Raw genomic sequence first — 15,824 nt, 5'->3', positions numbered from 1 at the left:
GTAAACAATTCTCTTGGTTGGAAAGTTTTTGGCATATTTTAGCCTTAACTTGTTCTTTGGCTTTCTTACGCCAATGTCTTGTTGTATAGTACTGACCCACATGGTAAGCAAGGAGGGTGTTGTTTGGTTGGCTCTTATATTTGTAGACTATCATCATGTAAACTTGGTGATGGTTGAACCTATTCTGGGAGTTTTAGGTGCTTTAATCTGTCTTTAGACAAAACTTCACCTGCTCGGTAATAAGTACCCCCAGTTCTCTTTATTTATTGCTGATTTGAACTTGAATATCCAACTGCCAATCCTGTTTACATATGATATTCTGGTAGTATTACCAAATTTTTGGCAAATTGTCAAAAATTACTGTTACTCTCAAAATGGATGACACTATATTCACTGAAATTGAACCAAGCAGTCATTCCATTGGTCCACTTTTGGATTCTCCGGAGTTCTAATTGTAGACATTGTTTGTGAGCTGGTTCAAAAAGCTTAGAGTCATCATTATAGAGTGTCATGTTAATAGAGATTTCCTTTGTCATACCATCTATATATATAAAAATAAGTTGTTTGTCTGTGGGTCTGTCGAGTGACGCCATGTCATCATGTCGTCATGAAGTTAGTTGTCGTCATGTTTGTTATGACGATGACGTCATTAAAAGTATTTAAGAAAATCGTTCAAAGACAAATTTTTAATTGTAAGAAGATCGTGGACGGAAAAATGTTTAATTGTAAAATGACTGAAGAACCTACAATGGCAACAGCCGAGGAAGCTGCTCAAAGAGTCTATGCCAAAAAACTTGCGGCTGATAGAGAAAGTAAGAAAAGAAAGCATGCCGAGGAACCATAAGAAAAGCAAGAAAACAGGTTTGCGGCTAAAGAACGCAAAACCGCGCAGTTAGATGAAAATCCACCTGGACAGCGAGAGTCAAAACATATCAAAACTGAAAAAGATAGCGATGATGATTGGGTTTGGGATTTTGACTTGGATAAGGTCATCAATGCCTACCAGATTTTAGTTAAAAAAACAAAGGTTCGGCGGTATGTATTTCATAGTGACGCTGAAAAATAAAGAAGAAAAAGAAAACTGAAAAAAGAAAAAAGGTAAAAAACTAAAAAAAAAAACTAAAAAGAAAAAACACTCAAAGAGAAATTACAGACCGGGACACAAATGACGACCGGGACAGAGGGAATATAAATGACGACCGGGACACTCAAAGAGAAATTACAGACTGGGATACCGGGACACAAATGACAACCGGGACACAGGGAATATAAATGACGACCAGGACACAGGTATTTAAGAATATCGTTCAAAGACGAATTTTTAATTGTAAGGAGATCGTTGAAAGAGAAATTTCTAATTGTAAAATGACTGAAGAACCTACAATGGCAACACCCGAGGAAGCTGCTCAAAACGAATGTGTTCAAGCCGAAGTAGCTGAGTTGGTAAAGTGTTATGTTTCAGGTTCTAGGTCCGAGAGGCTCCAGGTTTGAACCTTGCCTTTAGCATTAATACAAAAGAAGAAAAAAACTAAAAAAGGTAAAAACTAAAAAAAAAAATTAAAAAGAAAATACTAAAAAAAACTAAAAAAGCTAAAAAACTAAAAAAAAAAAAAAAAAAAAAAAAAGAAAAAAGGTAAAAAACTAAAAACTGAAAAAAAACTTAAAAAAAGGTAAAAACTACAAAAAAACTAAAAAGAAAAAAACCCAAAAACTAATAAAAAAAACTAAAAAAACTAAAAACTGAAAAAGAAAAAAAAAACTAAAAAAAAGGAAAAAAACTGAAAAATAAAGGAGAAAAAGAAAACTAAAAGCCGGGACACAGGGAATATAAATGACGACCGGGATACTCAAAGAGAAATTACAGACTGGGACACTGGGACACAAATAACGACCGGGAGATATAAATGACAACCGGGACACTCAAAGATAAATTACAGACCGGGACACAAATGTTACCCTTGAAAAATTTGACTTAGTGGCGTCGAGGTTTCGTTTAGTATCCCTCACAGGAGCCTTGGATGAGTTTTTTTTCGTCCTGCTGGCTTATGTCAGGTTGCCTTTAGTTGCCTCTTGATGGACTCGAGAGAAATCATGACAGGCGGCATAAGGTTTGATACATCTTAAGCTAGACTCCTAGGAAGGGTACCATCAGGCTCATTGGTAAACAATTACGCAAATGGCTGAGTGACGAGTTCAGCAAGTTCTTGCTGGCCGGTAACTTATGAGCCATCGGATTTCTTCAGATTCTTCATCGAGCCTCCACTATCATATTTACTAGAACAATAGTTCCAGAACCATCTAGGGTTTCTTTTGCTATCATCGGCAAGCTTGGACTCGAAATTTGAATGAACTCTTGTATTAAGATCTTGTAGTTAATTTCAATAAACTCCTTTGTAGTAATAATTTTTTATTACGTGTCTTGTTCCGGTACCTGCTTTTTTCATTCGTTCTCAACATATCTGAAGGGCATTGTATAAGAGTGTTTTCGGCTGGCACAGTAGATGTGTGCTCTCTCAATCGGTGTAATCTCTTCTTGAAAACCGATCCGTTGTCGATCTACATCCACCAGGAGCAGCAATCCCCAGTTCTCACCACTCAGTTCTCCTCTGATTATCTTCTGTAGTATATTCGTTTGTGATATTGTAAAAGGTTAAATTTACTTTAATTACAAAGTGATGGCTTTGACCCAAAGACGGATGATACATTGTGCTTTGTAACCGTTTTTTGTGTTTAAGGAATTTTAAATACAGGAGGTTTTGTCTCTGGAAGAGTTAAAGCCTGGTTTACTTTTCAACCATCTGAGGCAGAACCAGTTCATGATCGCACTCAGAAAAAGGGTTTGGAAAATCTCTGTTTATCTAGGAGAGTTCAAATGGAATGCCTTCTCTCGAGTGGATGGTGGGCAAGTTGCAGTCGCCAGCTATCAAGCTATTCTTTTTAAATTCCCCAGTTGCATTTTAGAGTATACTAGTAAGTATTCTTTCTATATCGAGCTGGTCTGGAGCAGATAGGCCCCTGATCAGAAAGAGGTGATCTTACTCGTTGTTACTTCTTTCTTCGATGGTTTGTCTAGCACGTAGATTTACTGTGTTTTTGTGTGTTGAGGAGAAGGTTGTCGTAGTTGTTGTAGAATTTACAGTTTCATTTTTAATAAACTACTTCAAAATACAGTTGATTGGCTTTTAGTGCGTCAACACTGAACCTTACACCGTTAATGTTGTTTGATTTTTGAGGTTCAACCTGTGCGTTGAAGTCAGCCGAGTAGGTTCTCTGTTCTTTTTTGTCAAGAGTTTCAAGTCTTGTATAGCAATGTTTCTTTGCATCCAGTGTGTTCTTTCAGTGTTTCTACTTTCACGGTCCTGCTTTGAACTGTCGTGGCTGAACTGGATGTCTCCGTTTCTAGCATACATTTGTTCAGAATTGAAAAATTGATTTGGAAAGAGAAGACAGGAATCAATAGTGGCGGAGATGGGCTAGGTACAGTGAGTGTGGAAGACATCTATGTACTGGCGTATCATATCTGTATTACACCTTATGTAATAGTTCTTTGGATGAGCTGTGTTTTGTGAATTTTTTTTTTTATTGTTTATGCTTCTCTTGCTATAAAAATCATGGTCTGTTTGTCGTTTAGGCTCAACACACACACGTGCATGGCCAATCTAACTGTGCTTAACATTTTGAAGATTTAATTAAGGATATGTCGAGCAAAATCTAATAGTGATTGTATTCCGTGTATGTAGATGCAGTTAAAAAATAGCTCAACTTAAAAGAAAAGATATACTGTTTTAAATATACGAGTTTTATGTTTCAGGTAAATGATTCAGAAGAAAGAGTGAAAGAAAGTATAGTGAGGACCCTTATAAGCTTTGTCACTCAAAACGTTAGTTTCAGCAATGCAGAGAACCTTATTTTGAACCCCAATGAGGTAAAAAAGTTTCTTCTTTTTTTGAAAACTCTGTGCAGACTTTCTGCTATAAAGTTTAACTAGCGAATTATAAAAGAACCGAAGCGCTGGACTCCAAAGACTATAAATTCTTTTTATATGCTATAGAATCAGTAACATGAAATTTAGGGTGGAGAGTACATTCTTCATGCTGTACTGGAAGCGACTTCAACTGACAAACTCATACATTTTGTATATTTGCAAATCATGTGCGAAAAGTAATTAATTTTATCTAAAAAAAAATTGAAGAATCAAAAGATCTAAATGTTCAAACCATAGTAGAAATTAGGATTTGGTTTTGGTGAAAGCCAGCCTCATTTTCAAGAACTGGATTAGCATGAGCCAATTAATTAAATAAAAAAAAAAAAATCAAGAAAAAGCCGGAAGTTTCTGGTCGAGGCGATTGATTTTTCTATGAAAAATAATCCTACAAATATTTGCAAGCATTTGCAGGTTTAAATTGTCAAAGTTTCAGTAGCAAAAAAGGAACAGAACTATATTTTTAAGCCAAGCATCTGTGCCTCTTCTGCCAAACGCCTCTTACAAGTGTCAAATTGTCTTTTCTGCGACTACTCGATTTTTAAATAAAAGACCCTGCAAGAGTTAATTTGAAAAATACAGCAGACTATTTAGCTGTGTGAAACAAGTTCTTTGTTGGTAAATGGACTACCCATTTACCCAATGGACTACCCAATGGAGTATCTGTAGGGTGACCAACTTTTTAACCTGCAATTTTGTGTAGGAAGCGAAGATGATTATTGGTGCATTTAGCATGCTTGAAAAAGGATCGTTAAAATCAAATAATATCTCTTGATGCACCGTTGGCCTAAAACATTACAACACTGCCCAAATTAAGGTTGTTTTTCAAATTAAATCAGTTTCGCCATTTCATATTCTCAAAAATATATTTACTCTCTTTAAACGATCCACTGTGTATATATTTTTTATAATTTTTTCTTTAAAACAACTCCGTTGGAATCTTTGATTTTTTTTTAATCAAATAGCTCTATACAGGGATTGGGTGCTGTCCTTTTTTCACTTTTCGTCACCTTTTTAGGACGTGTCACTTTTTTATTGAATTTGTCACTAAGGTCACTTTTTTGTTCATTTTTTTTTAGCCTTTTTTCAGCTATTTAGTGAACTAACGGAAGGTTGAATATTCAATCTGATAGAAAAGGTAAGTTCACTAATGATAAATAATCCTCCCATAGCTGCTCATATGCCTCCGTTCACAGAGAATCCACCCAAATTGTCTGTTCGGAAGATAGACAATTTGGCCCAGATTCTTAAGCTATGTTTCTAGCATTTTCTTTTCTTTTTGTGCTTGGTTGTTGCCTGTAGAGGTTACAAATTGAGACCGATAAGTTTAGGGGACGTCAAAACTTAAGAAGCAAAAGCTTAAGTTAAGATAAGTTGATGAAAGGCTCTCTAAATCCATTCAACACCTGTTCTTTTTTCAGTTCACTTTGAGTGAAGGGTAAGACGAAATTTTTGGAAAACTGGTTTGGTAGGGAAGTCGGGACTGAACGTATAGTGCATGAGTAGTGTGCCAAGAGTAGTGACGGTGACAGCTCATTTTACTGCAAAATATGTTAAAAGACACTCAGCTGCCAAAGAGGGTTTCAAACTCTTCTTCAAAACGCCGCCAAAAAGGAATACAATATGAACGCGTCTACTAGGCTAAACCCACGCCAGCTCGGATTCACTGGATCGACGTCAACCAAAAACAAGTCACAAGCTGGAAATGCTCTACCAGAGAAGAAACTTGAGATGTTCTCTGAGAGAGATGTGCCTTATATAGGTCTTGACGACCATAGCCAGTTCTTTTGCTGCATCTTTGTGTAATAATGTTGCCGATGTCTTTCGAACTACGTTCCAGGGTGCTGTCCCGGAACGCTTTTCGTTAAATGCCAAAACATGACGTACTTGTTGACAGAGGCAATTTATCCTTACTGTAGGGGAATTTTCGTTGAAGACGTCCCGATATCTAACTTTGTTCTGGAATATTAAGAGACCGCAAACAATACCGGGGTGGAAGAGCTCCAAATAAGGATCTGGCAATGGTCAAAGGAGCAAAAACTAGTTATTACTCGACATCTTAGAACATATTATTTGAGACGTGCTACTAGTGAGAATCTGAGCAATAATCTCCTCCAGTGTATAGAAGGTGAAGGACTTCCACTTGAGAGACCGTTGATGCTTGCGAGCGATGGTCCAGCTCTCAATAAAGAAAGCTTTGTCAATTTCTGACTTGGAAAAGAAAAAGCAAAAGGCTGGATGGGATGTAAGTCAGTCAATTTATCGTGGGTAATTTCTTGAGGATAAAGCCATTTGGGATTCCTAAAATGCCTCTATGCGACACCCCACAGTGTCTTGATATTCAGTCTGAAGGACGTTCCTAATCCGTTCAACCAAATTTCAAAGCCGTGGAAACTCTTTTAAAATACTTTGTATTTATTTGTGCAAATGTGACATTTCAAGTTTGAAATGCATTTGGGTGTAGCCGTAAAAATAGTGTTTTAATTCCTGCAACTACACCCAGCTTATCAGTCTTGACTGAAATGTTATGTAAAATGGTTTGGCACTTGAATGTATTAAGAGATCGTGCGATTGTTTTTATACCTATTAAGTTTTGGAGATTTCAGAATACATAAGTTTGTACCAATCTAAGAATTAAATGTTTCAAATATTTTATTGACCATATTAAAAAAGAGTAAATATGCAATTGAACTATTCTATGTATGTTGAAATAATAAAAAAGAAAGTTTAAATACAAGTGAGGGAGTTTAAATTAAGGATCGGGAATCAGACCACGATCGTCTTCAGGGACAAGGGGTGTGTATTTCTACTCTAGCAGTCTCTATCCTTAGTAGTGTCATTATGGAAAGTGACGAATAGCTTTATAGTACCAACTAGGCTCGATAAAATGCTCTTTCAGTAGATGTGCCATTTGAAAGGTTCCGAGGGATTATCAACTTCAGTTTTAAAATAGCCTGCACAGTAAACAAAAGAATTTGATTAAAATTCTTAGGGAATATGAAACTTGAAAGTAAGATTCGGCTATAAGACCATGGTTATCTTCGTCGACCAGGGGTTGACACAAAATGATAAGTTCAACTGGCTGCAAAGTCAATATAATATCTTTAACTCTTTTCTCGAATTCTCCTGTGGTTTTTACAAAAAGCAATAAATAGCAAAGAAACAAAACCTAATCAAGGGGTTAGATACTTATGTCACATTTTATTTGCTACCGATGTATTTAGGGGTGCATAAAATATGTACATTTAAGGCTCATCTGGCTGCAAAGTCAATATCTTATTTCCAATGAATATAAGGGTATATTCGAAGACCACACTGCCTTTTCTTGACGAAAGTATAACAGTTTAAAATAGGGATGAAACCTTTTAATCGACAGTGAACAGATATACAATTTTTAACTGGATATTTCGGACACATATACAGTGTTCATCGTCAGCAGTAAAACTCAACATCTTCAGCAGTGGTTTTACTGCTGATGATGAACACTGTATATGTGTCCGAAATATCCAGTTAAAAATTGTATATCTGTTCGCTGTCGATTAAAACGTTTTATCCCTATTTTGAACTGTTATTCTTTCGTGGGTATATTACTTATATACATTTGAGGTCAAACTGGTTGCAAAGTCAATATAACATTTTTATATTTTCTCGTCGTATTCCTGACAAAAGCGTTGCTCCAGCAGCAAATTTGTTGGCAAAGTCGACAAAGGATTGCAACACTTTCTGTTGCCTAGGCAACGTCAATCTAGTTGTTTCTGATCTCGGTGACCTATATCTTGAAAGTTAGTTTTTCTAAGCTTTCTCCGCGCCACTTCAGCACTGAACTTACTTGGGTGTTATTACCTGGTTTGTGGCAACTACCTTGCAAGATATATTCAGGATTTGTAATCAATTAAATAAATAATTAACCAAACCATCCAAAATATTTAGTCATTTGATGGAGAATGCCAAAATCGGCGACTAATTTTTCTTTTTCTGTCTTTTTGTAAAAGGAATCTTAAGGGCGAGACACGAGTCACTTGGTGTTTCAAGTCTTCGTTATTTTTTTTCTATTTACCACCAAATTTTTAACAGTTTATGGAATGTTATATTTTAGGTCTTCTAAATAAAAAAGTAAAAACATTTTTCATTAAATATTTTTATTTTTAGTTAGATATTCTCACTGAATCTGATGGAGAGCAGTTTAACCTACTGAAAGCAGCATTGATCTCTACTCTAGAAACTAGTTGTTATAAAACACAACTTCCAACTGTATTATTAAAGAAAGGAAAACCAGTGCCACTAGTGTCTTATAGAAATCAGAGAACTATGGATATTGTTGCAAACTTGGAAGATAAAAGCGATCATCACTTGGAATCAAAACCTCTGTGTAAAGTAGCTAAGCTTGATATCGTGAATGAGTCAAGTGTGGATTTAATGAAAATGGTTCCATTAATAGTATCTAAGAATGAATGGACGTCAAGTACTTTGGGTCATGCCAGTGCTTCATATACAGAAACAAGTGGTTCCTTACTAGTTGACGTTGGTAGTACAAAGAGTGCCTATAATTTAGAGTTGCCAACGTTGTTTACGAAAGCCGTAACACATCCAGATGTCGTGGAGCTGATATCTGAAAAACTTTTTGAGCTTGTGAAAGCTTCTGAGTTACATTGAGCAGCTGATATTGTATTCTTTATATCCTGTATCGTGTTGTGTATAGTCCCAGACTATTCATACCCTTCGTGTTTCCCAAGCGGTTAACTTGGAAACCGCGTAAGGATTTTGTATGGTACCAAACTTGTTTTATAGGAATTGTTTTAGAAATTATTTTCAATATATTTACGAAAAAGAGCTGATTTTTGTTCTTTGGTCAAAGTGCTTTGATTTTTTAAAATTAGGTACTATTACAAATTCGGGAAATCATTAGTTGTTCATCCCATAGACAGCGATAGGATAGACTAAGGCCTCAGGGTGATTTCAATAGAGGTCTGTCAAAATAGGAGAGAGCCCATATAATACAAATGCTAGGTCTGATGTATTGTTTTTTTTTTTTTTTTATTCCTTGGTCCATTGTCCCTAAAATTGTCAAATAAAATATTTTTCAAACTGGCGCAACGTTGGGTTGATATATTGAAAGAAAATCATAGGAAATTATGAACACACATGACTCGTGACCAGGTCTTAAATCTGCTTAAAGGTTTCTCGTGGCTTATCTTTGCTAGAATTTTGCTTTTCATATCTTGGGTATCCTCCAATAACATAACGCATGTTCTTTTTGTGCTTAATGAATTTTCAAACTAGTAAATAGTGGCACTGTTGAGAAATCTCCATGTCTCGTCTTCTCTTTTTTTAATGTTTAGGTATCATTGTGGCTAGTCATCATGGTTGCAGCAGTAGTTAGATATGGTCAACAGTGAACCTCAGTCCATAGTAAATGGGAATTAAAAAGTGGACTTTCAAATAATTCTCAAATGCTCGATATACTCCAAACTGGTCTTGACCCCCTCTTCCGTGAAGAACTTGTGTTCTTGTGGCGATGGGAGGGGGGATTCAAAAAAGGAAATATGGGTAATTTTTTGTAAGAATATTAACGTTTCGAGCCGGGAGCAGAGGGCCTGAGTGCATCTTTGCGCATTAAACTCACTAAGCCATCGCATGACAGGACCTGTAGGTTCAGGTCCTGTCATGCGATGGCTTAGTGAGTTTAATGCGCAAAGATGCACTCAGGCCCTCTGCTCCCGGCTCGAAACGTTAATATTCTTACAAAAAATTACCCATATTTCCTTTTTTGAATCCCCCCTCCCATCGCCTAATTTTCTGTGAAAGAAAAAGTCGGAATAGGAGGCAAAAGGATAGTTTTTCTTGGTCGCTAATACTTCCTGTCCTTTAGATTTTTTTTACTCTTACGAATGTCCTAGTTTCTTGAGGGTCGTCGTGTACGCTTTGTCAGACGTTCGAATGCCGGACTCTATCGTGGTGTTTTTTTGTTTGTTTGTTTTCCTTTTAAGGTGGTAATCCTTTTTTTATTTTAATTGAAAATTGTGCTCCTAAGAGGCTGAATCGTCTAATGCCATCAAAATTATTTGTTACTTGTTCTGCTTGTACCTATGGGGTTGTTTCTATGTGCTTTAAGTAAAGGAGGGGGGTAGGATAAAGGGTAATCTGTAGCTTCAAGCTGGGTTTATCCGTGGCTGTAATTCAGCTGTCGTGAACAAAAGGAGGAACATAGCCACTCAACCTGCCGTTTCTCATTCCCATTGCTTGACACGTTTCACAATATTTGAAAGTCAAAAAATGAATTCTTACGAAAATTTTCGTCAGTTTGAATTTGTTTTACCGGGCTGAGTCTTTCCTTTTTAGTTCTATTTTCAAGTTTCTAACATATTTTTTTTTTTTTTCAGAAGTATTGTTGATATATTAGATATCATAGAAATTTTGGTTTCGCTTGTGCAATTCAATGGAAAAAATCACCATTAATACTTCGAAAAACTATGCTCTTCCAAAGGCCTTGAAACCAAAACAAAGCAAGAGCAAAGATAACAAAAAGAATTACGCACCTCTTATTCTACGTCAGGATTCGAAGAGATATATAGTTGGAACGGATATTGAAGGCACGACTCTTTCTGAGTGTCACGAAAAATTCTCAGGAAGGGACTTCAAATGTCAGGTAAATTTTTGTTGAAGAATTTCTGAAAAGGCAACTTGACGAACGTATCTCTAAATAAGGAGACATAGTTTTGGTAGTTAAAAAAATGATAACGGTAAATGATTTTGAGTTTTATTTTCGTTGCAACAACGATTGATATTTTTTTTACTTGAAATTTCTGGCGGAGAAACTTGAAGGCGGAGAAAATTTCTGGCGGAATTTGATTTCTGGCGGAACTTGATTATTGGCGGAGAAAATTGAAATTTCTGGTGGAGAAACTTTCTGAAGTCTAGGAACTAATGTTCTCTAAATCTCAGTTCGTCTGGACCATATCTTTTATGGTTTTTAGAAACAATTTCTTTGTATGTATCTTTTTTTATTGCGCTATATATTTACAATGCCTGTTTTAAATAGTTTAATTTGGACGTTGACTATGCATCTAAATTATATCTTAGTTATATCTATTAATAGGACGCTACTATTTTGTTCACATTATTCAGAGCCTATATCGACTATTGCGCATCTAGAGGTTGCAAGCAGGCATTTGCGTAGGTTTGGGAGGTGCTTTTTTTTATCTACTCCTCATAGATGTCCAACGGTTTACGATTTTGCTCAAGTCATGTCCAGATGTGAAATCATGCACCATATATATGAGTTGATATTTTACAGCAATCTCTACAATATTAGTTATAAACAGTTTAACCAGGACATTATCAAATAAAAAATTTTAACCCGAACTGGCCTGCTATTTAAAGACAAAGAGAGAAATATTGAGAAAAAATCAAAATTCTGTTTTTTAGAGTTTTGGTTACTATTGAGCCGCGTCGCTCCTACTACAGTTCGTTACCACAAACTGTTTGATTAGGAGGCCAAAGGTTTAATTCTAATTGAATGAATAAAATTGAAAATTTTTTTTTTTTTTATATAATAAATAAAATTGAATAAGTAAAATTTGAATAGTGTAATTTGTATTTTCATTTCAATGCTGCAATAACTGGAAAAGAGAATATTTGTAATATAATTTGCTTTCAGTGAAGCGCCAATTACGCAGTAGGCTTTAGATTTTTAAAGTTAGGAAAGGAGGCAGGAGCTAAATTCTTGTTTGTAGTGAAACTAAATTTATCGTGAACGGTCTTGGGAAGAAATAGGGTTAAACTAAATCAGTGGCGGATCTTGAATTTTCTTTAGGGAGGGGCGCATAATATGTTGCTTCGGTAAACTTGCGAACGAAGACATACCCGCAATTTAAAGGGAACCTCGACAATTAAGTGTCGTAGGTAGGTTGTGGAAATGGTCGTAAATTTAATCTGAGGTCTGATGTCCTGTCAGTCTAGAGTCCTGTCACATAAGTATAAGAACCCTCAGCGGTATATAAAGCAGTTTAAAAAATTTTATGGACAAATATATGCAACCCCTATACAAAAACATAACTATATTTTGGACTGGTTGGTATTGAGAAGGTGAGAAATTCTGAATTAATATTGTAGTTGCATTCCGTTTCCGTGGTTAACTCAAGTTGTGTAAAGTTCCACTTTTTATCAACATTTTGTTAGTAAATGTTTGAAACAAAATCGATGCCATTCCACTGATTCAAACTGAAAATTCAGAGACCCATCTATACCAGCTAGATAAAAAAAATAAACACGTAATTATTTGCCTTCTTTTATAAACAATTTTTCGAAAATCTATTCTTCTTAAATGATTACTCTAACTTTTGAAGGAGTATTTTGACACATATACTTAGTTGTAAGTATATGCTTATACAAACCACTATTAAAGTTCTAAAGAGGTTGGCCATTATTTTAATTTTTTTTAGGATGAACAGAGGAGGTGATATGTCATATAATGCAGAGCTTTAATTACATGAAAATAGGCAGTAAGGAGGCCACCATTTGCTCACCAAAAATCCAAAATTTAAATTAATAATTTTTGTACTTCTCATACATTTACTTTCTGTTTTGCAAATCCCCTAAAAAAAATGTTGTAAAAGCACCCCGCTTCGCAAAAAAAGCAAACCACCCCCCCCCAAAAGAACAATTAGACAGCCAAAAAAGTATTGATATCAATTTCTTCACCTCAGTGCCATAGCAAGACTCGAGAACAAATTTTTGACAGTAAGAAGAAATTAATAATTTGCTTTTCAGCCACATTTTGACAGCACAATCCTGAAATATCATTACGACAGCCTGAAGAAGATAGGATTTTTAATTTCCCCTCCTCGTTATTACTAAATGAAGATTTTCGCCTCCCAGCTGGCTTTTGTGGTAATACGGACAGGTTCCCTGGATAAACCTAAATTTAGTTAAATACTTTTTGGTGGTATGCGTCATTAATGAAATCTAACAGAGACCGCAATAAGTAACTGAAACCTTTTTTCAAAATTTTTTTGCAAAAAGAAACAGTCTTAATAATCAAAAACTTATTAAAAGCTCAACTATTAAAAACCAATTAAAAAAAAAAAATTCGTCCCAACCCATACCAGACCACGCGGTCCCAACCACAAATCCACCACAACGTCAGGGGGGCGTGTGCCCCCTGGATCTGCCAATGAACTAAATATTTGATGTATAAGGATGTCAACTGATGAAAAGCCAATCAGTTCAAAATTCGATTTTACTGTAATTTCATTTTTTATTTTCAATGTTGTAACAAGTACGTAAGAAAATGTTTGTGATAAAGCACCATTTTCAGTAAAGCGCCAATGACGCAGTAGATTTTAGACTTTTACAGTTAGGGAAAGAGGAGTACCCAGACTCTTCTTTGAATTAATTTTTGTTCGTTTCAATTTTGATTTGCATATATTTAAAGCTTTATTCATTTTAAGGTTTATTTGTTCATTTATGTTAGCACATGTCGTGTGTTTGTTTTGCTATGATTGTTTGTTTAGTTTCTGTTCGTTTTGGGCTTCATTTATGCTACAGTAGTAAAATAATTTTTTTTGAAGCTATTTTTGCATATTCAATTTTAGCTGAACTCGTTTTAAGATTTATTTATTCATTTATATTAGTACAACAAAAGAATAAAAACGAATGCAATACGAAACCAGAAGAATGGAACAACAAGAACAGTGCAAGTAGAGATAAGAAAACTAGAAACAATGTTAAAAAAAAAGAAAACCAAAAACAATTGGCTCCCATTCCCACACAAAAAAGTAAATCAAAAGTATATAAGCTACTCCAGCCCCATCCAGGTAATAAGAGTCCAGCCTAATGCAGGTTAGATTTTAATTACTTTTAGTTTTATTGACGAGCAATTCTGATTTTCACCTTCTCTTCTTCACTTGACTAGTTATAATTTATTTTTTTATTGTTAGATGTTTCTGTTCTTTTCAGGTTTTTATCGGCATTGAGTATGCCTCGTTTGAAGTATCTAAACATATTAGCGGTCTTTTTTTTATGTTTCCTTGTTCTTTTTCATTAGGCAGCGTTTACCCCCCCCCCCCCCAGAAAATACACCCCGCGGATAATAATCACCCACGGAAAATCCTCCTTACATTAAAGACAGACTATAACCCCTCGGAAAATATCACCCCTACGCAGCTGGTAGGTCTCCAATCCCTTTGGACTCCAAAAAAAGGACTAGAACTCTCAATTTCTGATCTAATGAGCACTGTCCGAAGTTTCTTTGACCTTGAGGTGGAGGTGTGGATAAGAAAGGGAAATCCCCCTCCTGTACGGAATAAATTCTGCTCATTTTGGGGTTTAATGTTATTTTTTACTTTCAGAATAACAGCGTAGACCAGAAATATACCCTGAAATCATAATGGAGTAGATATCAATTTCACATTTTTAATGCGTTTTTAAAGTTTCTTTTGTACTCCTCTCTCCCAAAAAAACCTTTACTAGACAATGCCCTTTTGCTGGCTTTTTGTAGGGAAACTTTTCTCGGAGGGGATTATCGGTGTGATTTTAAAAACAATCATAAATTAAAGTCTCTTTCAAATGAAAGTGCGCAAGAAACGTTTTTCACCTGAGATCGTCCGCAAGAAAGTTTCTGGGTGGGATTTTCAGCTAGAATGGAATTGTCTTGGGGGAATTTCCCTGGAGGGGGGGGGTAGGTTTTACGTGAAAAGAGCTTTCTACGGTGACTTTTTTCGTGGGGGAAGGAATGTTTCATGGAGAAGAACCAGATTTCCCGATATTATTTGAGAACGATTAGAAATTAAATTTTAAAAAATGTTTTTTAACTGAAAGTAAGGATCAAAATCAAAACTTAAAATGAACAGAAATTATTACGTACACTTTAGTATATTAGCTCACGTATATATTTTAGTATAGTTAAGGTTATAGTATAGTGTATTTTAGTATAAGTATACTTTTAATTAATCGTAAGTATTGACTTTTTTTCCCAATTTTTAAGAGCGACTTCTGAAACAGAATGGCCGTTTAATAAGAATAGTAATTTTTTTTATTTACAATCATTAGTTATGAAAGAGTGTCGGTGGGTGCAGAGTGGGGACAGGGGATAGTGCCTGAAACCAGATTGAGAGAGCCAGATTTCTAGCATCATCTGATTAACAATCAGAAATTAAAATTTAGAGAAATAAGTTTTTTCAACTGAAAATACAGAAAAACATTTAAAAAGACAAAATTTAGTTCATATGTGAGTGGCCTGCACCCTTCTAAATCCCTTGCTCTTTAAACAAAAGTCTCTATTGCTTTGACAAAGCTTTTATTCTAATTAAGCGGCCAATGTTTGTGAAGTCTTTCTTAAAGAATCGAGAAAAAAGTCAAAATTTAGCGTAAAAAAAGCGTTTGTTATTGGGAAGCAAACATACATTTTTCGGGGAGGTGAATTTTCTCTGGGGTAATTTTCAGCGGTGGGATGTGGGGGATGCCCCAACTTAAATACTTGGCTCTTTATGCTAAAGTATGACTTTGCATCCCAGTCCCTTAAGAACAACAAGTGAAGCACAAGGCTTGTTAACTTAGAGTAATTTTTTTTTTTAATTCTAAATAACGAGCGAGGTACTGTGGAGGGGATATCCTCCTCACAGTTCTAGGTGTTTACTTTCCCGCGGAAAATATCCCCCAGAAAAGGCCCCCTCCCGGAAAATACCCCATAGAAATAAAGCTTTCTAAATTTGAGAATTTTTGTTTGAGTTTTGATTTTTTCTTATTTTCCGTAGGGGAAGGAATTTTAGCACTTGTTTATTATGCGCAACTCACTCAAGTTTACGCTGTTTAAAACTCGAGAACAAACCGATGTCTTCGTTAG

The 15,824-nt window shown here is 35.5% G+C and overlaps 1 protein-coding gene across 3 annotated transcripts in view; it reads left to right on the top strand.

The window, feature by feature from the left end:
- LOC136037215 (HSPB1-associated protein 1 homolog) overlaps window positions 1-10,555 on the top strand; it is a 51,283-nt gene extending 40,728 nt beyond the window's left edge. For 2 of the 3 annotated variants that reach the window (XM_065719813.1, XM_065719812.1), the window contains 2 exons: window positions 3,812-3,925; window positions 8,132-8,813. In XM_065719813.1, coding sequence (XP_065575885.1) covers window positions 3,812-3,925; window positions 8,132-8,635 — 618 coding nt within the window. In that variant the 3' untranslated portion in view covers window positions 8,636-8,813. Of the gene's footprint in view, window positions 1-3,811; window positions 3,926-8,131; window positions 8,814-10,362 lie in introns of those variants that run through there. The other variant, XM_065719814.1, reaches the window with a different exon arrangement.
- The last annotated feature ends 5,269 nt before the right edge of the window (window positions 10,556-15,824 follow it).

This window comes from Artemia franciscana, chromosome 16 (assembly GCF_032884065.1).
Source record: "Artemia franciscana chromosome 16, ASM3288406v1, whole genome shotgun sequence".
Taxonomy (NCBI): Eukaryota; Metazoa; Arthropoda; class Branchiopoda; order Anostraca; family Artemiidae; genus Artemia; species Artemia franciscana.
This window is presented reverse-complemented; position numbering and strand designations above follow the sequence as displayed.